The sequence below is a fragment of the Microcaecilia unicolor genome, chromosome 3 (genome assembly GCF_901765095.1).
Source record: "Microcaecilia unicolor chromosome 3, aMicUni1.1, whole genome shotgun sequence".
NCBI lineage: Eukaryota > Metazoa > Chordata > Amphibia > Gymnophiona > Siphonopidae > Microcaecilia > Microcaecilia unicolor.
The window spans coordinates 361,164,708-361,190,134 of NC_044033.1; the positions used below are offsets into that span (position 1 = coordinate 361,164,708).

General features: G+C 43.2%; 2 protein-coding genes across 2 annotated transcripts in view; one reads left to right on the forward strand and one right to left on the reverse strand.

Moving 5' to 3' along the window:
- Nucleotides 1-16,885, reverse strand: part of ZUP1 (zinc finger containing ubiquitin peptidase 1) — a 54,391-nt gene extending 37,506 nt beyond the window's left edge. Inside the window, exons 1-3 of the mRNA XM_030198541.1 lie at nt 16,789-16,885; nt 9,978-10,573; nt 6,216-6,326 (exon numbers count right to left, since the gene is read on the reverse strand). Of these exons, the coding sequence (XP_030054401.1) occupies nt 6,216-6,326; nt 9,978-10,560 (694 nt within the window). The 5' untranslated portion in view covers nt 10,561-10,573; nt 16,789-16,885. The remainder of the gene's footprint in view (nt 1-6,215; nt 6,327-9,977; nt 10,574-16,788) is intronic.
- A 91-nt stretch (nt 16,886-16,976) lies between these two features.
- LOC115466949 (myb-related transcription factor, partner of profilin-like) lies at nt 16,977-20,945 on the forward strand. The gene is made up of 3 exons (XM_030198542.1): nt 16,977-17,142; nt 17,891-19,123; nt 19,383-20,945. Exons 2-3 carry the CDS (start codon nt 18,319-18,321, stop codon nt 20,078-20,080), a joined length of 1,503 nt encoding a protein of 500 aa, XP_030054402.1. The 5' UTR covers nt 16,977-17,142; nt 17,891-18,318; the 3' UTR covers nt 20,081-20,945.
- Nucleotides 20,946-25,427: the final 4,482 nt, after the last annotated feature.

The following is a 25,427-nucleotide window of genomic DNA, read 5'->3' on the forward strand; positions in this document are numbered from 1 at the left end:
CGTCTCTGGAACCGGATAAAGTCAAACCATCAACTTGGCAGGCTGCGTCAAGAGCATCCCACTGCGCCTAGATCACATCTCTGATATCCTGGTGCATGGGAAAGGTTTTACCCAGTTTACAGACTCCCTTTAACAAAAGGTCCACCTTTTGTGGAGCTTCAGGTACTGCCTCTTCTTCTTCCTCTTCCTCAAAACGCAAAGTAGAAGATAATTGGGAGATCAGCTCTTGGAGGTCCTCCTTATGGAAAATGTGCAAGACTGAGGGATCTTCTCCCGGAATAAGAGGGTCCCCTTCTGAATCCCCCTGAGAGGGGTCTACCTCTGCCAAACGTCCCTGATCTAATTCTGTTTGCTCCAAAGAGGGCATGTCCAGATCTGGATCAGATTCAGAGCCAGTTTCCTGATCCCAAGACCCCCTAGGCCTCCTAGATGGGGGTCTCTTCATGTTCAAGTGTACAGCGCTGCGTACATCTAGTATTTATTTATTTATTGCATTTGTATCCCACATTTTCCCACCTTTTTGCGGGCTCAGTGTGGCTTACAATACATTATGAATGATGGAATTACAATTTGTTAGAATTCGGTTATGGATTACATTGTGAAGAGTTATACGAGACAAATCAAATGTCGTTAAGGAATATAGCAATGGAAAAGAACAGTGAACATTGGAAGGAAACAAGGGAAGCTAAAGGGCAATATATAATAACAAGAAAACATATGGTATACATTCCTCTGTGGGTAAAGGTATGAGTGTGGGAAATGATAAGTAGTAGTACTAGTAGATGGCCGAAACTGACTCCCCCTGAAACTTCCTCTCAAGCCAGAACCTGACTGTTTAAGAAGAAAGGCCTGATACATTTGCATTACAAATTCTGGGGGAAAACCTCCATCAGAACCGTTAGGAAGGACAGAAAAATCAGAAAAATGAGCCTGCTCTGAAGATGGTGCTCTAGGAGGAAGCCTTTCTGCACCATCTGAAGCGGGACGTAACATGGTGGTCGTTCCCGCCAAAATCGGCGCCACAGAACCATCTTTGCTGACTGGAGCCTCCGAAGAAGGCGCTGAGATGGTCGGGACCGCCGCGGGAGAGGAAACCAGAACAGCTGCGCTATCAATTACCATGCAAAACTTGCATTTGCCACTCTCCGCCATACCGGCAGGACATACTACGCTGTGCACGCTCTCCCTGCTGAAGCGTCAAATGAAAAATAAACAAACAATTATGGAATCCGCCACCAGAAAACAGAACTACTGCGCAAATAAAGAATCTACACCTCCAAAAACCCCGAGGGAAGGCAGGAAGAAAAGCGGGACAGCCAAGATGTCAGAGACAGGTGTTTGTTTTGTTTTTTAAACGCTTCTGCCTCTCCTCTAACTCAAGACACTCTTCCCCCGAAGAGGTCGAGAACTTTTCTAGCAATAAATGCCTCAGAATAAAAAACAGTGGAGGACTAGGGAGGAGGGGGGAGGGACCCGGCCACCCGGGTGTAACACCCCCGAGGCAAACAAGAGACCCCCTTGGACCTCTGTCCCACAGAACCAGGCTTAATTAATCAGTGCACAGAAGCAAGGAAAACCTCTCTATTCAAATTCTATTTTATACGCAGAAAGAAAGCTTGACATAAAAAAAGTGAGAGACTGAAAAGGGCTCACCACCTTCCACCTGCTGGAGACTGAGGATACTGGATCTTTCTATTCAGGGCAAGGGCTCTTATTGGCTCTCTCTGATGAGTCAGAATTCTCAGTCTCCACCTGCTGGAAGGCGTGCACAACCCATCAGTCACTCACTGGGCCGGTCTGGAGGGATGCTAAGGAGCTATGATTTAATCTTCTTCTCTATCCATTTACCCTTAAGAACAGGTGTATCCAGGTTAATTCACCACATATGTTATATTTATTTTACAAAGCCAATGTTATAGCATTATTTAGGGAAAGGGAAATGGGAATTGATATACTGCCTTTCTGTGGTTTTTGCAACTACATTCAAAGTGGTTTACACAGTACATACAGGTACTTATTTGTACCTGGGGCAATGGAGGGTTAAGTGACTTGCCCAGAGTCGAAGGGAGCTGCAGTGGGAATCAAGCCCAGTTCCCCAGGATCAAAGTCTGCTGCACTAACCACTAGGCTACTCCTCCACTCCACTCATTGTACTTTATAATCTGTTTATGTAATTTTTAATATGCATCATTCATTTAATTGTTATGTAAGCCACAGTGAACCTGAGTCACTCTCGGGCTAATGTGGGGTAAAAGTGCCATAAACAATAATAAATGCATCCAGTAGCAGGATGAGTGAATTATGGGACAAGGACATACTAAGAGGTACACCACATAAGAACTGTTACAACTAGAGGTGTGTTGTAGCCTATAAATGCATCCAGTAGTAGGATGAGTGAATTCCTTTATGTCTAATAAACACTACAAGACCCACATTTTTGATGACCCAAAGGAATTGGTAATTCAACAGCACTAAACATCTAAAAACATCTAAGAAAATGGCCATTTTTGAAATAAAAAGATAGATGTTTTGTTAGAAAATGGCCATGTTCACCACTTGATTTTCAGACATTTTATTTATTTGTTACATTTGTACCCCGCACTTTCCCACTCATAGCAGGTTCAATGCGGCTTACATAGTAGTAGGATTACAAAGTAAAGTGTAGAGAGTACAGGCTAAGCTTAGCAGAATAAAGGAGATGTGTAGGTAGGTAATAATATGAGAAGGGGTAAGGAGGTAGGAGGAGGTGCTAGTTTTAGGCTAGAGATAATCAGGGGATAGGGTCAGGGTAAGCATAATGAAAATTGGAGGAGACGTGGTCTGAGTCATTGCCGTTGTTGCAGGATCAGGTAATGAATAGATGGATTCGTAGAGTTAGGACGTGGTGTTTGGGTAAGCTTCCTTGAATAGATGTGTTTTCAGAGATTTTCTGAACGGTAGGTAGTCTTTAATGCGTGCCTAAATGTGTGCCTAATGCAGCAAACATGGACTAATGTAGAACACACAAAAGCGTTCTGCGTTTGTTTTGCCATTTGCGAGCGCACTAAATGCGCGGTATTTTTTTTTTTTCACTGGGGTGTGTCAGGGGCAAAGAATGGGAACATTCTAACTAAATAATGCTGACTTGGGGGCCCTTTTACAAATGTGCTCAGGCATCCCGCAATAATTCCGAGATCGGTGCACACCAATCCCGCACTAAAAAAAATAGCACGAGAGCCCTTACTGTCTAATAAATAGGTGGAGGTAAAGGCTCGCTGGCTAATGGCCATGTGCTAATTGGGAAATTAGAGCATGGCCATTAAGGGGGGGGGGGGGGGAATAGAAATTGCATCCATTTTACTGCCAATCTATAAGTAGCCTCAGCACATGGGAAACCCACATGCTATAAATAGCTATAAATAGCACAAGCCACTTTTTAGCGCAGTTTAGTAAAAGGGCCCCTTAATGTGGGAGTCCTTAGCCTTCTAAACAGAAGGCAGTAAGTGCTCCTGCATTATTATTATTATTTTTTTTTTAAATGGCATATGGCCATACATTCAACAAATAGAAAAAAAAGTTGAAAATGGGCTTAGTGTGCATGTCCCATGTAAGGGCATGCTAAGCCCATTTCTTAGCACAGCTTAGTAAAAAGGGCCCCCTAGATTGTAAGCCCTCCTGGGCTTTTAGGCCTGCAGGCAGTACATAAGAATAAAAATATATCATCCCAAGTCATTTGTTAGGTAAAAAGTGGACTTAGTGTGTGCTACATGGCTCATTCCCACGCACGGGTAAAATATCTGAATTCCCAATTTTTCTAAATAGAGGAGTGTGGTAGCCGTGTTAGTCCACTCTTAAGGTTATCAATAGAAATCAAACAAAATAAAACATGGAAAAGAAAATAAGATGATACCTTTTTTATTGGACATAACTTAATACATTTCTTGATTAGCTTTCGAAGGTTGCCCTTCTTCGTCAGATCGGAAATAAGCAAATGTGCTAGCTGACAGTGTATATAAGTGAAAACAATCAAGCATTACTACGACAGTCTGACAGGGTGGGAGGATGGGGGTGGGTCGGAGGTATGCATGGGGACATCAAAGCATATCATTGATATTCTAACAGGATGGGTGTGGATAGGTGAGGGGTGGGGTGATCAACAGAGACATACAGCTTTAAGGTTTATAATGGGCTAGGAACCCCAGGTCCTTGTTAAGTCCTGTTGGGTGTTAAAATATTCAATCATTCTGACTTCAAAGGTCTTACGTTCTTGTATGGTTTTAAAGTTACATTTCAGTATTCTCACTGTGAAATCACTGGTACAGTGTCCTGGTTCTGTGAAGTGCTGTCCCATCGGGGTGGGGGCCCTACTGGCTGTATTGTTCATGTGATGTCTATGTAAATTGAATCTTGTCGTTACATTTTTTACACTGAATGATATATACTACATTGGAGATGAGCAAGTGAAAGATCCCTTTATGTTGAATATCTTTCCTTTGTGGATGACTTTGGGGTCCTGTGAAATATTTTGGCATAGTTTGCAACTGGATAAATTACAGGGAAGTGTGCCCTTCTGTTCCTTTTCAGTCTGTGAAGAAAGTTTACTTCTGATTAGCTTGTGTTTTAAATTGGGTGGCTGTCGGAAGGCCAGTACTGGTGGGGATGGGAATATCTCTTTCAGTAATTCATCCTCCTGGAGTATAGGTTGTAGATCTCTTATGATTTTCCTCAGTTTTTCCAGCTCTGGATTGTATGTCACTACAAGGGGAATTCTGTCTGTGGATTTTTTCTCCTTGTACTGTAGCAGATTCTCCCTGGGTGTTTTGAGGGAGGAGGCAATATTCTTGGAGATTATTTTGGGGTTGTAGCCTTTCTGTTTGAAGGATGCACTCAGGCTTTTAAGGTGTCTGTCTCTGTCCCCTGGGTCAGAGCAGATACGGTGGTATCTTGTGGCTTGGCTGTAAATGATGGATCTTTTTGTATGTGAAGGATGGAAGCTGGAGTTGTGGAGGTAGCTGCATCTGTCTGTGGGTTTCTTGTATATAAATGTTTGTATACAGCCATTTCCGATCTGACGAAGAAGGGCAACCTTCGAAAGCTAATCAAGAAATGTATTAAGTTATGTCCAATAAAAAAAGGTATCATCTTATTTTCTTTTCCATGTTTTATTTTGTTTGATTTCTATTGATAACCAATTTTTCTATTAATAGCTACACACTAATTTTCCCATAATGCATGAGCCCCTACCACCACCTATTTTGTAGGTGGTAAGGGCTCGTGAGTTAACCATGCGCTAATCGGTTAGCGCGTGGCAATGTAGCTGCACTAGTACAAGCCTACTCTCCGACTCCAGATACATTTTATTTTTTTTAACATGTGGGTAGCGTGTGCTGATGCCAAAATTATCATGGAAGTCTGAGCGTGCACCGTGGCAAGGCTTTTTAAGTTGCGGTAAGCACACGTTAGTGATTACCGCAGCTTAGTAAAATGTTAGTAAATGTTTTCTGGAGTCTCTCAACCTGATCGTACTACCCCAGTCTTGTGCTTGCTACACTGGCTTCCTAATCCATACTGAGTTAAGTTACAGAGCCTATTGATTTACCATGCACTGAGTGAAGAAGCACCAGTACGTACTTTATCCTAAACACTTATCAGCCCTGTGTAATCTACAGTCATCAGGTCAGAGTCTACTAGATATTCCTTCTGATCACCTAGCACAACTCAGGCCCGTGTATGTGTTTTCTCCATTGCGGATCCTACCCTTTGGAATTTGCTACCACTAGAGATTAAAAAATAAGACTATTCCTACCACAGGGGATTTTTATCTTTTTTTTTTAAAGGAATATCAATGTATTATTATTATTTAAGCATGCTTTTCCTTACTATCACATATAAGGTCTTTACTTAAAGGATGTTTTAGTTAGCTTTATATTTTTATTTTCTAACAAAAAACAACAGCGGAGGTGATGAAAATAGCTGGAGATCTTTTATTGACAATTCATCAATCTGACTTAACATGGACCGTGTTTTGGCAACAGGGCCTGTGTCAGGAGTCTGTTACTCTCACACAGAGAATTTAGGTTTAAAAATCAGACAAGATCTGTGACAACTGAGTCATAAACCTTTCCAGGTTTGACAATGTATGTTGTAAGCATCGAAGACTGCAAAAGCAGCTACAAAATGTGTCCAGACTACTAAAGATATAAAAAGGGGTACATAATTAAATGATTAGACTGTACCTTCTGCAAATCTGTTTTCCTCCAGGTGCAGTTCAACATGCTCCTGCAGAATCTGGCAGTTTGCACAGATAAGTGCACAGATTGGACATTTATACAACTGCTGAGCTTTTCCTGTAAGATGGAAAACATTAAGTGGTAATGAACATGATTTGTGTGAACTTCAGGAGAACACGAGAGAGCTGTATAATGTCTTAAATGCTTATCATAAAAGAAAAAGTACTAAACCCCAAAACATTAACATAAGAAAATTTCTCAGTACTAGTCTGAACAGATTTCAACACTGCTCTTATAGAGGGGTTTTGAACACTAAGGGGGGAATTCATCAAGTAGTATTAGGGGTTTCACGTGGATGTTAGGGCCTTAATGCACATTTAGGGGGTCTTTTACTAAGCCGTCATAATAATTTTAGTTGCGCTAATGATTAGAATATGCTAGATGCTGGAGACACACACACACATAGGAATATATGGGCGTTTCTAGCGTTTAGCGCATGCTAATCATTAGTGCGCACTAAAAACGCTACCGCAGCTTAGTAAAAGACCCCCTAAGGGAATTAACGCGCACTAAATGCTAAGAAGCCCATTTTATGCCTTAACTCCCTCGCGAAGCCCCTAACGCTGCTTGATGAATTCACCCATAAAGAGAATAGCTGCTAACGTGGACTAGGCTACTGTTAAGAAGGGTTACTTTAAGACAGGTCCTATATTATGCAATGAGGTTTAGTTACTAGCAACCCAGGTTAACTGTAAAATAATCCTTCTTCACGTCGGCAAATGTTGATAACTCCCCCCACTCTAACTTTTAAACAAACATACCAGCATAAAATGCATTCACCTGCTAATTCTGCCAGCACCATCTCAATTTTCCTTTTATAACTCTTTTCCAGATCTATCAAAATATACTGCAGTTTCAAAGTATCACATCTCAAGAATAATGGAGCAGTAAAGTTCCAGAGATGGCTAATTTGTTCACTGAAAGGAATGGAAGGGCTGTCTTATGAGGAATGGTTTAACAACCTATGACAAGAAGAAACTCCCTTAAATGGTATTTAGGCCCCACCCAGTGCACCCCAGGATGCATGGTGTGGGGGCAGGGCAACACCATTTTGAAGATGGCGCCCAGAGAAGCATGAGCGAGTTGGCATCGCTCCTGCAAGGTACGGCGGTCTAAGGGGTGGGCTGGGTTTCCATTAGACCACCAGACTAAAGTGATTGGGAGGGCCAGGCCTGGCCTAGCTAGGTGTGGGGGGGGGGGGGGGGGGGCACACAGTATCACCAGGGCATATTTTTTAAAGTTTGGGGAGAGGTGCTTGCCGTTGGCATGCTTTTTTAAAATGTCAACTTTCCTGTCAATGCCCGAGCCAAATCATCAGGCAGTGACAGGAAAAAAAAGTTGACATATATTACATTCAGCAGATCTGCCACAATTTTAACACAACGTGAAATTTCCATGCTCATTACTTTGAGCATACCACGGCAATTTTTCTGTGCTAGTTCCATGGTAGAGTTTTTTGGAGGGGGGGGGGGGTGTTAATTTGCTTTTGAGTACAGACTCCCAAGAAAAACTACAAGAAATGTAAGAAACAAGTTATAACTAGAAAACAATAATCAATATAACAATAATCAAGTCCACATCACGGGATAAGAGAGAACTAAGGAAAGAAAAACCCAAAGGAAATCAGGAATATTTTCCATATTTACAAGACCTTATTCAATTTAAACTCCTATAAATCACACCTCAACTAAATTAATGCCCGGTCAGAAATTTTTCAAGTTGAAAAGTAGTCTTACAGCAATATTACGTAAAAACTGGAGATGATAGAAAGATGACAATTTAATAACACAAAGGGCAATAATCAAGGTGATTCAGAAGTAATGCAAAAACTAAGATTTTCAGGTCTTCAGTTTCTAAATATGGCTAATGATTGGGATCATGGAAGTTGCAGAGACAGTGTTCACATCCTCCTTGGCAAATGTAGCGAGGGGAGGGAGAAAGGAGTTGTGGTAATTCCTTATAGATTCTGCCCCATGGCTTACTAAAGTTAGGAGGGAATTTTAATAGAGGAAATCATCTACAAATGGTTGCAAACAAAGGCTCATTGTGCCACAGACCAAGTGAGCTGGAAAATCAAAGAAGCTATAAGAAATTTCTGGATATAAGCAAAAACAAATTGTCCAACCTTAGCACATACACGTATCACTTCCAGAAAACATTTGCTTCATTTTTATTGCCTACAAATGGGTGTCTAACTATTACCAGACAGTAACAATAAAACTGCAAAACTTGGGTTCTGCTTTATGCTGAGCTAACCTTGTAGCCAATCCGGGTCCAACAAACGAGTCCGGTAAACCCCACACTGTTAGAAGTATGACAATAAGCACCATGAAACTTTTAGTTTTATTTTTGGAGTTTTAATTTTCCCAAACCCTCTGTGGTCTACTCTAGACCAGTTAACTGGCATTACCAGATTATTGTCGACCCATTTCCTGGCATCTGCTTTTGAAATATCCCTTCATTTCCATTTTGCAATCAACCAGGGAGCAGGATCGGGTAAAGTAAGTGAGTCCAATGATCACAGCACTAAAAAGAAATATGATTCTTTCTTCTTCTAAATTGTTTTAATTTTATTAATAGAACCGTATTCACAATTCCTTTTAAATTATGCTTAGACAGACATTTCCACTGCTACAAATAATTTGAAATGATTCTGCTGAAAGAAAAACTATTGAAAACTGCTCCGAGTCCCAGAACAGTTCGTGGGTTACAGTTACACCACTCATCATCCAGACATGGAGAAGCAAACTACGTTTGACATCCATATAAACACTTATAAGAATTTACATGTCTCACATGTATTTCTAGTGGGTCCCAGCAGGGCAACTGAATAACGTTTACAGGTGGAGAGGGGTGTGGAAAGCTTTTTGAAATCTATATAATGAGAGCCTGCTGCCAGCACCTCTAGTACTACAGTATGGCATTTCTTAGGTTCTTAAACAATAAAGAACATGCATTGCATTGAGGAATGAACTGAAACCCTGAAACAGCTGAACACTTGAAAGGCAATTTTATACAACTGTGCCTGTGGGTAGACACCAAATACCAACATATGTTACAGAATACTAGCACATACGCAGGTAAGAGGTATCATTAACTGGTGTATCTGTTAGCAACAATTCTATAAAATATAAATGTATTCTCTTTAGGGAGGGTCCAAGAAAACAACAAGGCAGACGATCTGCAAGCTCCAAGATGGAAAAACAACAAAGCAGATCAGTAGAAAACAAACATAAATTTATTACGTGAAAACCAAATATTTGGTTTTCACTTAATAAATTTATGTTTATTTTTTACTGATCTCCTTTGCTGTTTTTGTATTCTCTTTAGTGCATGTGGGAAGGGGCGTTCACATGGGTGTAGTATGGGCAGAAAATGAGCAGCTCTACTGCTCTACTTACAGAATACTAAATTATGTGCGAATGTGATGACACATAGCGGTAAACACACCAGCTATTGACATGGTGCAACCGATTGCGGCTACATGTCCATGTGCAAGTGGTGCCTTATTCCCATATTCTATAATGGCACTTACTCACATAAGTGCCCTTATAGAATCCCACTTGGCACCAATTTCATGGTGCTCCATTGGGCACCCCTTACTGAATTGCCCCCAATGTATCTATGCTAGAAGTCTCATTTCCCTTTGGTCTGTACAAGAATCTGATCATGCCAATCCATAACCTACAAATTTTTACTATTCCTTACCTTTAATGGGTGTGTCTAGGTCAGCATGATTTGTTTGAACATGAATTTCCAGGTCTTCACAGCATGTCTCTAAATGTCCACAGAACGGGCACTCAGGTGGACTCTGTTCAAGCGGGCCACATACCACTTTCTTTCTGCTGGACACCGACTGTTTGCTCTCCTGAAACTTTCTGTCACTCTTGTTCACAGTTCCAGAACACGGTTTGCTCTGTGACATTGGTGTGTGCTCAGTGAAGTCAGTTTGTATCTCCTCAGAGTGGTTCAGCTCTTTAAAAAACTTAGAATAATTGACAGCGGTAGCCTCACTTTCACCAGTACAGTTTTGCATAGTTTGCTCCTTTCCATCACTACGAGGCACACAATCCCTGATCTGTACACTGAGAACTGCCAAGTCACTCTGCGTTTTTGCCTCATCCTCCTCAAAGTGACATGTATCGATATGCAGGCTCATTTCATCATAGGTCACACCAGACAGGCTACAGAAAGGGCAGCTCAGCTCCTGTTCAATGTGGGCCACTACAAGATGAGTCTTCATGTCTGCCTCCAAGAGGATCACTTCCCCACAGATATCACAGGTGAACATGATCCACTTCTTCCTAAAATAAAATACTTATCTCAGAAACAATTATGCTACATCATGCTTCAATTCAAGTAATACAGTAAACAGCTGTAAATTCGTAAAAGTGCCCAAAACCTTTAAAATAGGAATTTAGTCTGTGCAAGGAACCAGAAACTGAAACTGCTAAAACCAGAAACTGAAACTGCTGAAAGACAACAGAACAGAAAGGATAGCTTTATTTTACATACTGTGCAATTTTTACACTTGTAGCCATTTGGTATACCACTATTATTTGTTTCCTTGCTACTAAGCAAGGAAACTACAAAAACTAGGAAAAGGGTAATCTGGCTTCAGTTATGGTAAAAATGTCTAGTAAAAACCTTTGAGCAGTTTCACAAATGTTGTTGCAAACTGAACAACTGTTCCTCTGAAAGCTGACCAGTTTCCAGGGACATAAATTTCTTGGGAAAATAAACCATGGACCAACATACCTTGTTCTTATGGGCTTGATGGCAATAGTAAGAGTGCATGCTTCCATGCATATCTGTATTTTAGTATAGTACATGCATCATAGACCATATTGTACTAGTCTAAATAACATTCATGGCTCTCCTTAAAGTTTCTTTTTTGACGAGGAAAGAAGATTAAGGGCTCCTTTTTACCAAGTGATAGTAAAGGGAACCTTGCGGTGGCGTTGGCTCGTGGGTTTGACGCACACCGTTGCTACTTTTTACTGCTGCTGGTAAAAGGCTTTTTTTCCTGAAAGGGAGGGAAATGGCTGTGTGCCAATCAAAGGTATTGGCATGTGGCCATTTTCTAGGGGAGCCCTTACCGCTTCCTATTTAGGAGGCCGTAAGGGCTCCGATGACTCGTAAAAAAACAAATAAAAAATAAAACTTGTCAGGCTGGAAATGGCGCCTGGTAGAGGAGGAACTACCACCAGGCTCCCCCAAATTTCCATGCGGTTTGCTGCATTTCTGTAAAAGGGCCCCTAAACAATAAAAGCTAAGAAACTGATTTTTTTTCCCAGTTAAAAATGTGAATTAATTGCATACATTATTCTACTTGCATTAATTAGACCAAAAGAAAGTATTTTGGTTAGACTCAACATCCACAAACTGGTCTAACCCCTTCAAGAAAAAAAATCCTACACTTTTTTTTTTTTTTTAATACATCCTTCTGGTTTACGGTTTTTAAAATCTGATACCAAACTGCATTTCTTCAAAAACACTATATATAATCACACCAACTCAAAAACATTTGGCAGGAAAGCTGCAGAAAAAAATGGAACTAAAAGGTTTTCTCTAGAGTTAGTCCAGAGGATGACTACTAAAAGGGTCAACAGTCTTCATTATAAACCAAATGGTGACAGCCTTAAAAGACAAGATTTTTCCCCTTGTGTGTTGTTATTGTATGTTGTGGAAGAATTAATGAGCATGGACAGCCCCTGAAGCAGAGGTTGAAACGAGGCACCTCGTTGGGCTACAGCCAGATTCCAACCACATTGCAGCTACTGGTTTATGCACTGAGAAACAGATAATTTTCTATTCATTTACTTTTATGAAACTACTAGTAAGAAATGCCCGTTTCTGGCAAAAATGAAACGGGCGCTAGCAGGGTAATCCCCCCCCCCCCCCCGTCCTCGCTCCCTCCCGAGTTTCAGACACCCCCTCCGTGCCTCCGTTCCGAGTTGCACACCTCTCCTCTTAGTCCCTTCGTCCCTCAGTGACGTGGTTGCGAGGGCCGCCCCGCCCTCAACGTCATCGCGTTTTGACGCGAGGGCGGAGCTACAGTGACTGGAGCCTGCAGGCCAAACCGGATATCTCGGGCGCCTCAAGTTTCCGGCTTGAGGCTTCAAAGTGCCTTTTATATATATAGATATTCATTGTGCATGTTCTGAGACATTATAAAGCATTGAACTTGATAATTTGCACCAGAATATGGATACTTGGTTGGCACTGTACGGTTTAAGGAATGTGAAATTTGTGATGCAGATTTGAACACATGTTGTTCTTTGAGCGCAGCACTCAGGTCAGAGTGGGGACAGTATAGTTTACACTGTTGACTGAAAGGCTTAAAGACTAAACATTTATACTTTGGAGGAAACACTGGGAACAGGAGATAAAACAGAAACTTTGAAATGTCTCCAAATATATAAATTCATTAAAGTCACCCTCTTTCAATGGAAAGCAGGTACTGGAATGAGGGTCATAAGATGAAGGTGAAAGTGGGCAGGCTCAAGAGTAATCTAAAGAAAAATGTCTTTATAGAAAGGGCAGTGGATGAATGAACAGCCTCCTAATGGAGACAACTACAATAATAAAATTCAAGAAAATATGGGACAAGCACCAGGGATCCTTGAAGGAGAAGGGGTAGCCACAGCTTAGGTATAGAACATTATGGCAGAAAAACACTGTACAGTCTACTTTTCAAAATAAGAGTATTGAGCTAAACATTTTTAAAATAACTCAGGTGGGCAAATATAATGATTCTTGAAGAAAGCCATCTGCAGACTATGACGGCTAGATTATATAGGGAGATACACTAAGGTAATGCAAAAGGAGAGGGCGGGGACCTCAGATCATTACAAACAAAATGTTGAAGTCACAGCTAGCCCTCTTTGGGCAGGTTTCAGTGCTTGAAACTTGAAGAAAGCAGATAGGACAAAAACAAAAAACCATTCATGATTTGGCTAAAACAATATGATTCTTTCTTCCTCTCAATTTTTTTCTTAATAAAAACTGCTTTTAATTATTTTAAAACTATGCTTATTTAGACATTCCCACTATTAGGAATTTAAACAATTTGAAATAATTCTTCTGAAAAGAGCATGATTGGAAATGAATATTTGGGTTCTTCACCCATAGGATCTTGAAAGGGCTCCAAGGATTTCCAGAGGAACAGCACATGGATTACAATTACACCACTCACTACCCAGAGAAAAGTAAGCTGCTTTCAGGTGTTGATGCTTAGAAGTAAACACGGGCGCAAGAAGCCACTAGCGCCACACTAGTGCCCGCATTTACCGGCACACAATGCTCAAAAGGCCCTACCACAGGAAACTACAAGCTCGCCAGACAACACTAATAGCATGCAAATGTAGCCCCTCCCCCTGATGCTCACACAACAGTGCAGTCTACAAGCGTGCACTTACTGCTAAAAACCTAACCCCAGCTTGGAGCAGGCATTAAGATGGCTGAAACAACACTAATCCCAAGGCACTCCAAAAAAAGGCTCTGCGGACAGGAGGTACCTGGGTGCCCACCAGGCTGCTGTCACACTCATCTTGTGGAAAGAAATCTGTGCACTTGTTGGAGATCGGTGGTGCTGGAAAGCGGAAGAAGTTTCGCCAGTGGTCAGGCAGCTAGCTCTGAAATGATTTTCTGACTTGAAGAATGTTAAAGGTGCATCACAGGGCAACAATTTATTTCCCCTTCTACAATCAAAAGTATGGGATGCAACCGCTGTTCTGCCATCGAAAGGTGACAGATTTCTGCAATAGCTGCCCTTCTGCACATGTTCAGACCGGTGTCATTGGACTCTGGGTGGTGCTGTTCAGTTTCATGGCAATATGTTTGAAATCAGTTTTTAGACACCCTTTACCTCACAGTAGCTGATGGCAGTTGCTCAAAACTTCAGCGGTGACAAGCAACCAGCAGGTCTTTCTCCTCCTTCCCTCCTCCCTCCAACGTTGTAGTTTGAGTGGGCATGTGCTCAAGAGCTATAGTTGACACACAATTCTTCATCGCATGCACCAGGCACAATCCTCCCGCCAAACTCCCTAATGCTCAACGTTAACTGTGTGCCTATATTTGCATCTCATTAGTATTGAGCATTAGGGAGTTGTTCTGACACACTGTTCCGGTGCTATTTTTCCAGCACTGTTCAGTACAGCACCAAAGTTTTGAGCATCAGGGTCTCCATGTTTATATAAGCACTGTTTATTTATTTACATAAGTACATAAGTAATGCCACACTGGGAAAAGACCAAGGGTCCATCGAGCCCAGCATCCTGTCCACGACAGCAGCCAATCCAGGCCAAGGGCACCTGGCGAGCTTCCCAAATGTACAAACATTCTATACATGTTATTCCTGGAATTGTGGATTTTTCAGAAGTCCATTTAGTAGTGGTTTATGGACTTGTCCTTTAGGAAACCGTCTAACCCCTTTTTAAACTCTGCTAAGCTAACCGCCTTCACCATGTTCTCCGGCAACGAATTCCAGAGTTTAATTATGCGTTGGGTGAAGAAAACTTTTCTCCGATTTGTTTTAAATTTACTACACTGTAGTTTCATCGCATGCCCCCTAGTCCTAGTATTTTTGGAAAGCGTGAACAAATGCTTCTTATATCTCACAATTATCAAAAAAACAGGTTTCGGTTCAATGTGGCTTACAATAGAACAGTTAATATGGTAATTACAATTGACTTATACAGTTAAATAAATAGTAAACAGTAGGTACTGACACATTAGCTATAGACTTTTTTGAAAAGATGGGGTGTTAATTATTTTCTAAAAAGAAGGTAATTACAAGCATTTACATATATTACTTGGAACAGATTCTATTTACTACTGGGTCTCAGGAAAGCAATTGGAACAATTTTTATAGTGGGAGAGGGTTGTGAAAAGCTTTTTGACAAATACATAAGGGCAGCCTAACAGTAGCACCTCTAGCGCCTAAGAATTGCCATACCAGGTCAGACGAAAGGTCCATCAAACCCAGCAGCTGCTGTCCAACAGTTGCCAATCCAGTCCCTGGCAGGATCCCATGGAATCAATCTTTTCCTTTCCCAGGGATCAGTGACTTTTCCGAGGCAACCTGGCTAATAATAGTTTCTTGTTAACATATATGACAAAGGCTGGCGACATCTTATAAAGGAACCAATTTATTGAGGTACTAGTAAGAAATGCCCGTTTCTGGCAAAAATGAAACGGGCGCTAGCAGGGTAATCCCCCCCCCCCCCGTCCTCCCTCCCTCCAGAGTTGCAGACACCCCCTCCGTGCCTCCGTTCCGAGTTGCACACCTCTCCTCTTCGTCCTTTCGTCCCTCAGTGACGTGGTTGCGAGGGCCGCCCTGCCCTCAACGTCATCGCGTTTTGACGCGAGGGCCGCCCCGCCCTCAACATCATCGCGTTTTGACGCGAGGGCGGAGCTACAGTGACTGGAGCCTGCAGGCCAAACCGGATATCTCGGGCACCTCAAGTTTCCGGCTTGAGGCTTCAAAGTGCCTTTTATATATATAGATGAGCATTTAAAAAGTGAATTCTTGTCCTTAAAAACTCGCGATTCTATAAACTGGCTCACCTACAAGATGCCACCTGCTTGGCATTTCAATTTAAAACAGGTGGATGGGGGTAGGAACTAGGGCGTTCAGTGGCCGTGGACGTTATACACAGGGTTGCCAGATGGGCGGTTTTCCGCAACCCGCCGCGGGAAACTTTTGCCCGCGGCGGGTTGCGGTTTTTTGGGCTTGTTTTTTTTTCGCGCGGTTTTTCGGCCGGCAGGGGGTGGGGCTAACGACAACAGAGGCGGGGTTTGGTGACATATTGGGCGGGGCAATGACGGCGGGAGTGATGACGGAAGGGTGGGGCTGATGACGGAAGGGGGTGGGGTGATGACGTCGGGGGTGGGGTGTGTGCGGTTTTTGGGCAGGTTTTGGGCTGTTTTGGGTGGGAATTTTTTTTTTTATATGGCAACACTGGTTATACATTGGAACAGAGTTGTATTTAGGAACAGGCATGAGCAGAACTCACCAAATTCTGAAACCATTCAACAACTGGAACCTGGGAACCCTTGCTTTTTCCAACTTCTAGCAGACCCCCTGCCTTCCCTCACCCCGGTCCTCTACCTCTGGACATTATGCTTGGAATAAACTCCCTGCGCCCATACGCCAAGCCCCCTCTCTGCCCACCTTCAAATCCTTGCTCAAAGCCCACCTCTTCAGTGTCGCCTTCGGCACCTAACCTTTATACCTCTATTTAGGAAATCTAGACTGCCCCAATTTGATTGGCTGCACTTTTTTGTCCTTTAGATTGTAAGCTCCTTCGAGCAGGGACTGTCCTCTGTGTTAAATTGTACAGCGCTGCGTAACCCTGGTAGCGCTTTATAAATGTTAAGTAGTAGTATAGACTTAATTCCAGCCCTATACCGGGACAAGAGTTTCCCTACTCTTTCTACCCAATGGCACAAGTCACCCCTCCACTGGCACACACAAAGACAGTATTCCCCCAAAACAGTGTTCCGAAATTCCTACCTCTCAGCCGCTGCTCCTTCCCTTCCCCTGCCGCCGCTCTCTTTCGTTTTACGGCCCGGGCCAACGAGCCCGCCCGCAGGCGCGTTCTCTCTCTCGCGTTAGCGGCGGCGGCGGCGGCGCCGGCGATAAGTCGCTGTTTTGCGAACGTCATCGGTCCGCGACAAATCCCTCTCGTCTCTCCGGCCGGCTGCGGAGAGCGCGGGCGAAGGGATGACGGGAGGAGGAGCGCGCCGATCGGGAGCAGCGATGGAGTATTCGCGGTGCACGTGCGAGGAGTCTGCGGGATCCGAGTCATAAGGACGCCGGCTGGGGGGCCGCTGGTGTTGGAGGGGCCCCCGGACTTTTGCAGTGCAGGTTCGCTTGGAGCTGATTTTTTTTATTAGTTGCAGATAATCCGCGCTCCTGCAGTTTGCAGAGGTGGCCTAGGGCTCGTTCGAAAATGTCTTTAGCATCCTAGAAGCGCATGTGCGCACAATACTGCAGACTTAGGCCACAGTATTAAATTTCTGATAGGCTATAAATGATAAACGCATTAAAATATTGAGCCTCACATCCTGTATATTGCAAAATTATAAATATATATTTGGATCTGCTAGGGAAGAACTGAGGCTTTAAGCACAATTTGTAGGTAATATGTTGATGATGCCTTATCCACCAAGAACGCTAGGTTACGAGTTAGCTCAGCGGGGCGTTGTAGTTGTTGGGCTTTTGTTTTTTCCTGCTGCTGGAAAGTATTCACGCTGGTGGTGTTAGTAAACTTTTGCAGCAACTTGCATTTCGGTGAGCCCCTGTCAGATCTGCCCTTTTCTGAACCCTAAATTTGGCTAGTTTTTTTTTATTTGTTTTTGATGTAAAAGAGTTAGCAGGTAGCATGTCAAAGGTAATTGCATACATTTGATTTGGAGGAAAACTTGCATTCAATTAAGTTGCATTTATGAAACACTATAAAGAAAAGTCATGCTTATTAAGAAAGATTTTTTTTAAAAAACTATTCTGCTTACTGTAGTCGTAATAGCAAACTTGCCCATCTTTACCTTGTTTCAGAGTTTGTTGATATTATTCTTAGGTCTTTCTTTCATTTTCCCCCCAACATTTTTCTTAGATTTTCAAGTCTTTGGATTAAAAGGTGTGCAGCCTTTTGTTATGAACACCATGGCCATGACACTTCAACGCTGACTACACTGCACTAGCCCACTTTAGTCACCTTGAAATGAGAGAGAGAATTAGCAGTAAAGGGGCTAAGGGAATTCAGTCAGTGTTTTCTAGCACATAAGATAGTTGCATCTGCACATAAATTGGAACCATCTTTTCAGGTGAATTCATAGGATAAGAGAGTAATGGTTTTTGCTTCCTGAGGGCTTTGTCTCCCCTTCCCCTTCCAACACCCCTACCCTTCTGTTTCCATCACATTGCCTGGTGTTTGTCTTAGGGAATGCTTGGTGTGCAAGTGTGTTGGTTTGTTTTTGTCTGGCATTTTTTGGTCTGTTGATGTTTTGAAGAGTGTAAAAGAGGAACATCTGGGTAGAGAGGATGGAGAGTGGCAGGGATCAAGTGAGTGAGTGTGATGGGCTTGATGGTGATCAGGAGGCTAGAATGTCATTTGGGGATATGCAGATAGAGGAGATGGCACAATGGAGGAGCATGCAGGTGAAGGAGGAGGAGGAGGAAGAGGAGGAAGGTGAAGAACAGTGGTGGAGTGTGCAGGTGAAGGAGGAGGACGGTGAAGGGAGTAGTCAGGAGGATGAGGTCGGAGATGAGCAGGAGAGACTCAGAAAGAAAAGAAGATGGGTGGATAAACAGCTAGAAGAGGAAGAAGACAGGAGAGGAGTGGGGAGTGGGAGGAGCAGACAGGAAGGGAGGGAACTACAACAACCAATCCAGTGGACAAAAGTGGCAAATCAGACAAGACCCAGCACTGGACCTCCTGTTCCCAGGCCACGCATCCGCCAGCTCCGGTTCACAGCCCAAGAAAATGAACTCTTGCTAGAGAGGATTATCGACAACTACAGCATCCTTTTTGGACGTGATGCAAATAGGAGGTCCTTGGCTACCAAAGGCAAGATCTGGAAAGCTATTGCCTCAGAAGTCAGCAGCTTGGGGGTCTCACCCAGAACAGTGAAGCAGTGCAAGCATCGGTATCGTGATTGCAAGAGGACACTTAAGGACAAGGTAGCCAAGATAAATCAACACCAGCAAAAAAATGGAGGAGGGGGTCCTTGCTTCATTCGCTTAACCCGGCTAGAGGAGTGCTTCTGGGCTGTTTTGGGATCGGAAACTGTGGAAGGTCTGTCGGGTGACCTGGACACGGCTGAAGCAACAGCTGTAGAGAAAGCAGGTGAGAACCCAGTGTTTTACTCACAGGTATCTAGTTCTCCAGGAAGGGATAGCCTCTGTCCTGGGTACTGCCAACCTTGTTGGGTAGTGAACTCAGATCTTGATAGTGGGGGGGAGGCTAGAGATGAAGGACATAGGACCCATAAGTGGTGGTGAGGGGAGGTGGTAGATTATGTTTGTGAGTGGAAGGGGGAGAGGGCAGGTGTTGCCGCTCTGTTTTCAGCTATACTTGCCTGATTCTTTCTTTCTTTCTTCCACAGGTCCCAGTAAGCAACAGGAACATTCTGGGGCTGCTCAGTCCACTACCAGAGCCCAAGATGTATCCGATTTCACTGACTCGAGCACAGAAGAGCATTCTGAGGGACGAGAAGCACGAGATTCAGACATTCTACCACAAAACCAGCAGCTGAATGACAAGGAAAGGAATGGAAGTGTGATGGCACCAAAGCTTCAGTGGTCAGCTGCACCTTCTCCTAGCCCACTTGTGATGCCACACATATCTGACCAGAGTGTCCCACCTACAGTATTGGAATGTCAGCCAACTGCACCCATTTCTGTGGTGGAAGACCAGATCCTTGCTGGACAGCAACGCCATGACAGCACAGTTCGTGCTGGAATGAGGGGGCTCCGTGCTGAAATTCGCCAACTACGTTGGGATGTACGTCAATTCCACCAGGCCCTTGGTGACATTAGAACTGTTCTGACACAGGTGGGAGATCAAATACAGTCATCTTCGGACCAGATAGCCACTGCCATCAGAGACCTCAATCATATCCTTGTCCAGGGCTTTGAGGCCTTGCGGCCACAACAGCCCCTGTCCACCCCTTCCAGTGAGTCAGCATCAAGCACTGTGACACTGCGCAGCAGCCCCCGTCAGAGGGCACCCAAGACAAGGAGTGGGCATAGCAGGAGGCGCAATTTGTGTGGGGGCAGAAAACTGCCTATTGACCCTTCCTAAACCACTTCTGATCAGAGAGGAGGCTTCTGGATTCATCTTTTCCTGCTGTGCCTTGTTTTCAGAGTGTCTTGACTCCACTATCTACCACAGACATGGCAGCTGCCAAGAGAAAGATGCTGTCAGAGGGTGCAGTCCTGACAGAAGATGTTGACTTCCATGAGATGTCTGGTGTGGCGGCATGCTGGTTGGGCTCTATGGTAGTGCTCTGACACCCTGAGTTTTGTAGGGAACCTGTATCTTTTTCCAACCAGTAGGCTGTTGGTGCTATCTGGACCTTGATTATGCCTTTCCTGGAAATTCCTGGTTGACTGTAGAGTGCCCTTATCAGAAGCTTCTGCTTCTGCTGCCATCATTACACGTTCTCCCAGGTGTTCTTGTCTGATGCTGATGACTTCTTTGTGGCTGCCAACCAGAGTTGGCTCTCTCAAGTCATGGACTGCTTTTGCTGCTATTGTCACTGGATGACTGGAGAGTCTTATTTGGAACCCTAATGTTTCCTGTTTGGTAGTTCATAATGATTCTGGAAATTACTTGTCTATGAACTGCTTGAGTGTGGCGCCCCTTTGGCCCTTGAGTTGCTGCATTGACCTATCTACAGACTGTTTCCTGTGAGCCTTCTCCATGGCAGAGCTGCCCATGGCACCCTATGTGTTGTGCATTCATGCACTGCAGGTTAAAAGCAATAGAACACAGTGACTTTGTGTGACTTGTTTTCACTTTCTTGATTGATCTTTATTTTCTTTTGTTGAATACGGTCTTACCCACTGTTTTACTACTTGTCTGTGGCGAAATGTGCTCATGCTGTAGTCTTGTATTTTGGCTACTTTCAGGTTCGAATGGTAGGTACCAACCCCAGTTGTCAATATGGCTTGGCAACATCAAGACATTGATTCCCGCCCCCCGCCCCCCTCCCAGCTGTTCTTAGATTGGAGCATGGTCAGTAGCATGGTGACAAAGTATACTCCACTCAGCTTCCCTTCCCTTCCCTTCCACCTCTGTGTCTCTTCACCCTTCCATCATTGCCATGTGGTCTGCCTTAGGCCACAGGCTTCGCATAAAACTTGCACACTTTTACCCATCTAATGCTGGGGATCAGCCAAATAGGCCAAAGACATCAACCCTGTTATCTGAGAGGTCAGTCAAAAAGGAGGAAGGCAGAGTCAGGACATCAGCAGACTGAAAAATAATACTTAGTTTTCAAACCTTGGTTTTCACCTTACATCTTCCAAAATAATAGGTATTATAAATGGTTAAAATGCTTTTAGAAGAAGTCATTCTCTGTCATCTTGCTTGTGACCTGATTTATGCATTCATGGAGCGTAGTAGGGACCACTGGGTAATCCCCATAAAAAACATTAGTTGACATCTGATACACGACCACAGTGTTATGAAGTGTATGCTGGATAAGCATTATCTCAGCCCCTTTGGTAGGGGAATACTATAAGGCATCACATGGTCTATGCAGAAACCCAAATTGGTCTTTCAGCATTTCATTGTGTACTTGGTCGTGCATGTGTTCCCCGTGTGTTCTTTCTGTTGTGGTTCTTGGGATCCAGTAAGAAGTGAAGAGCCACAGTCAACAGCCATATTTGGCATCAAGGAACAAGTATTTGTTATGCTGGACATTCTGTGGGTGCTAGCGTTATGTTAAGTGCAGGTATCCCTGGCCATCTGGAACAAGCCGTTTAAGAATCCAGATGTAGTCCTGTTTGAGGGTCATTCTTTAAAGATAACACCTAATAGACTGGTTCTTGTAAGGCGTGGTGTATATAGAGGAGAGGTAGTGTACGTGAAAAGTCAAGTAAAGACAAAATAGTGCCCCCTCCCGATGCAAGATATAGAAATTATGGGAGGCATCCAAACCCAGGTACCTGGCCATTACATTCAGAATCTTCATGAGCCTATCAAGACACCATCTCTGTATTGATGGAATGATAGTTGTTATGGTTGCATCAGTGTGCTTCCCTTTCATGACCTTGGATAGTCAGTAGCATCCATTATGTTGGATGGGCGACGGTGGAGTAGAAGTCATTTCTCAGGTCCTTCTGTTACAAATGATGTGCAATTAATGTTTTTTGCACGGTTTCATATTCAACAGGGATTTTGAATAGGATGTTCTGTGCGCTGCAGGCTGATGAGAGTAAAATGATAATGGATTGCCTTAGGGATCAGTGCTAGTCCCAGTCTTCATTATTATTGTTGTGGAAGGTCCAGAAGAGAGAATGCCCATTTGCAGGTAATTTCCAAAAGGAACAGATAAGGTGAAAGACACCTTTAAAAATTTCATATATTTGAGTTCACGTATCCAAAAGCCAACTACCATTCTGAAGGAAAACTTGAAGTTACCAAAAAGGAAAGAGACCTGGGAGTCATGCCTGATGACCTCAGAGTAAAGTCACTATGTCAAGAGTTGGGAAAACAGTGCACTTGGGTATGTAAAGGAGACTAAACCTGGCTTCAGCATTTATATATTGTTTTGTTTATTTAGGAGCCAGGAGCTGAGGGCTGCCCCTTGCTCTGTTGTCTCCATTAAAGTCAAAGAGCAGGGTGAAGGAAGGGGAGGTAGATCCCTTCTGAGATCCACAGCAACTTCTTTAGGGCCTGTTTTCCTGTTCCATGCCTAAGAGAACAGACATTTTGGTAAATTTGCCCCCTAATGCACCCCTGTAGGACATTAGCAGAAATACTCTTTTGTCACCCATTGTCTCTGTCTTATTCTCCCACTTTATCTCCTAGACTTTCTCTTATCCCTCTCTTCCCCTCCCCCCCAGTCTTAATCCCCCATCCCATTTTCCTGACCCTTCAGTCATCCCTCCCCTGCTAGCCCTCACCATCCAGGAAATCAGTCACCTCTTGCCTTTATCCCCCATTCCCCCACTTAGCCAGCTAAATCCTTCCTCAGCTACTGACTCCTTGCAAGCAGGCCCCCTCTCTGCCTCCTATTTTTATTTATTTTATTTATTGCATTTGTATCCTACATTTTCCCACCTATTTGCAGGCTCAATGTGGCTTACAGAGTTTGGTTATGACATAATTATTCCATGATATCAGATGCAATTAGTAATGTACAAAGATTAAATGAGGGAAGAAAGACGGAAGGTGTTAGGCAGGATAGAAGGTGGACTTACTGGGTGGATTGGTGAGGTAATTTTGTAAGGCTATGGGTTCTCTTTGTAGGCCTTGTTGAAGAGATGTGTCTTCAAAGCTTTGCGGAAGTTGGTTATTTCGTCAATAATGCCCTCCTTTCTGTCTCAGTGTAGTTGTAGAGGTCAGAAGGCTGGATTATGTTGTATTTTGCCCTCTTAAGTTCCTTTGACCATGGTAAACATTGTTGAGTTTACTACAGACTAGTACTTCGTAACATAAGATCTAAGCTTCTCATTCCAAGGATGTTAACATATTTGAATATAAGGCCATCATAACGCTTAAAGTGGAGGTAGTGCTATATTTCAAAGGTTTTGGCCTATTTAGAGGTTTGGTACATGACACGTTTAACCACATCTGCTTATCTGCCACCATGGAAAATGAACTTTCTCTTCTCAGCACTGCACATTTCTGAGTTTGAGCTCCATGATGTAAGAACTTTTGCCCTGGTCTTTATGAGAGTTGAAATCCAGAGAACATTTCTGGTGTTCCTGCACTGTGTGATTGAACCATGTTGTTCAGAAAACAGGAAGTGCCTGGTCTGCATCCATGGGAAGAAAATCCCCAGTGCCAGAGGATTATCCTAGTCGCCATGGGGTTTGTTAAGCCCTATGTGAAGCTGCACTATTTTTAGCATGTTGTAAAAGTCCTATGCAAGCACTTGCATGGTAAGTCCCACTAATACAGCGACACTCATTAATTTTAGTGCAGCAAGTTATAGCATGAGACCGGTCTATCAGAGGATCAATGTTTGGCTTTTAATTTCCTCATAGAAAACCATAGTGGCATATCAAATTTACATGTGCAAATGACAAGGGTGCATGGCAAATGCAAGGCCAAAATAACGTGTATTCCCTGTTTCAGAAGGGGAATAATATAACTCTCTGATCTCTGACATCAATGTCAGGATATCTAGATTTTATAAAGGTGCTAATTTGGGCAGCTCTCTACAGGAGGCATTAGGGGAGATCATCCCCTTAATCCCCTAGAATCTTTACCCCCCCCCCCCCTCCCAAATAGTATTTTGATTGTGGGCTCTGTACTAAATTAAGAAAAAATAGATTTGTAGGTTCCCAAAATGGAGTGGAGGAGTGGCCTAGTGGTTAGGGTGGTGGACTTTGGTCCTGGGGAACTGAGGAACTGAGTTCAATTCCCACTTCAGGCACAGGCAGCTCCTTGTGACTCTGGGCAAGTCACTTAACCTTCCATTGCCCCATGTAAGCCACATTGAGCCTGCCATGAGTGGGAAAGCACAGGGTACAAATGTAACAAAAAAAAATGCTAAATTAAGAAAAAATAGATTAGTAGGTTCCCAAAATGACAAACATAAATGTCTATTTTTTTTTTTGTAATTACACATCTATATTCTGAAATACCAATGCAAGTGCAGACTCCTGGTGTGTACGTTGCTGTGTTGCCTCTGTTGATGTTTTTAAACATTGATGCTTGTAAAATGGGTGTTGCCAGCACATTCATATTCATCCCTGCATGTATTTTTGAAAAGGCTGTATGATGGCAGATCCTTTTCTAAAATGCTACTGGAATTTGACACATCCTTACCTGGATGTCTTAATTCCAATTTGTACGTCCTATCTAAAATCTGCATTTGGGTCTCTCTGGAAAGCGTGGGGGGGTGGGCAGAGAGTCAAGGTTTCAGGGAGGCAGTATCCTGGCACATTTCTGTCTGTGTACCTTTCCCTGGCCTAGAGAACACCTTTTCCACTTCCTTCCTTTTCCTCATGCCCTCCTTTCAGTCTCACTGTAGTTGTAGAGGTCAGAAGGCTGGATTATATTGTATTTTGCCCTCTTAAGTTCCTTTGACCATGGTAAACATTGTTGAATTTACTACAGGCTAGTACTTCGGGACATAAGATCTAAGCTACTCATTCCAAGGATGTTAACATATTTGAATATAAGGCCATCGTAATGCTTAAAGTGGAGGTAGTGCTATATTTCAAAGGTTTTGGCCTATTTAGAGGTTCGGTACATGGCACGTTTAACTCATTGAGAAACACCAAAACAGTCCACTGTAGTGGAAGAACACTGGAATCCCATGAAAGGCACAAAGTTAAGAAAACAGTGGGAAAAGGACTCTGGTTTTCTATGGACAAAGGGAAGAAACTTCAAAAGTTCGATGAAGCAATGTTTATTGAAGATTAAAAATTCAACACAGCACTGTTTTGGCCAAGGGCCTGCTTTAGGA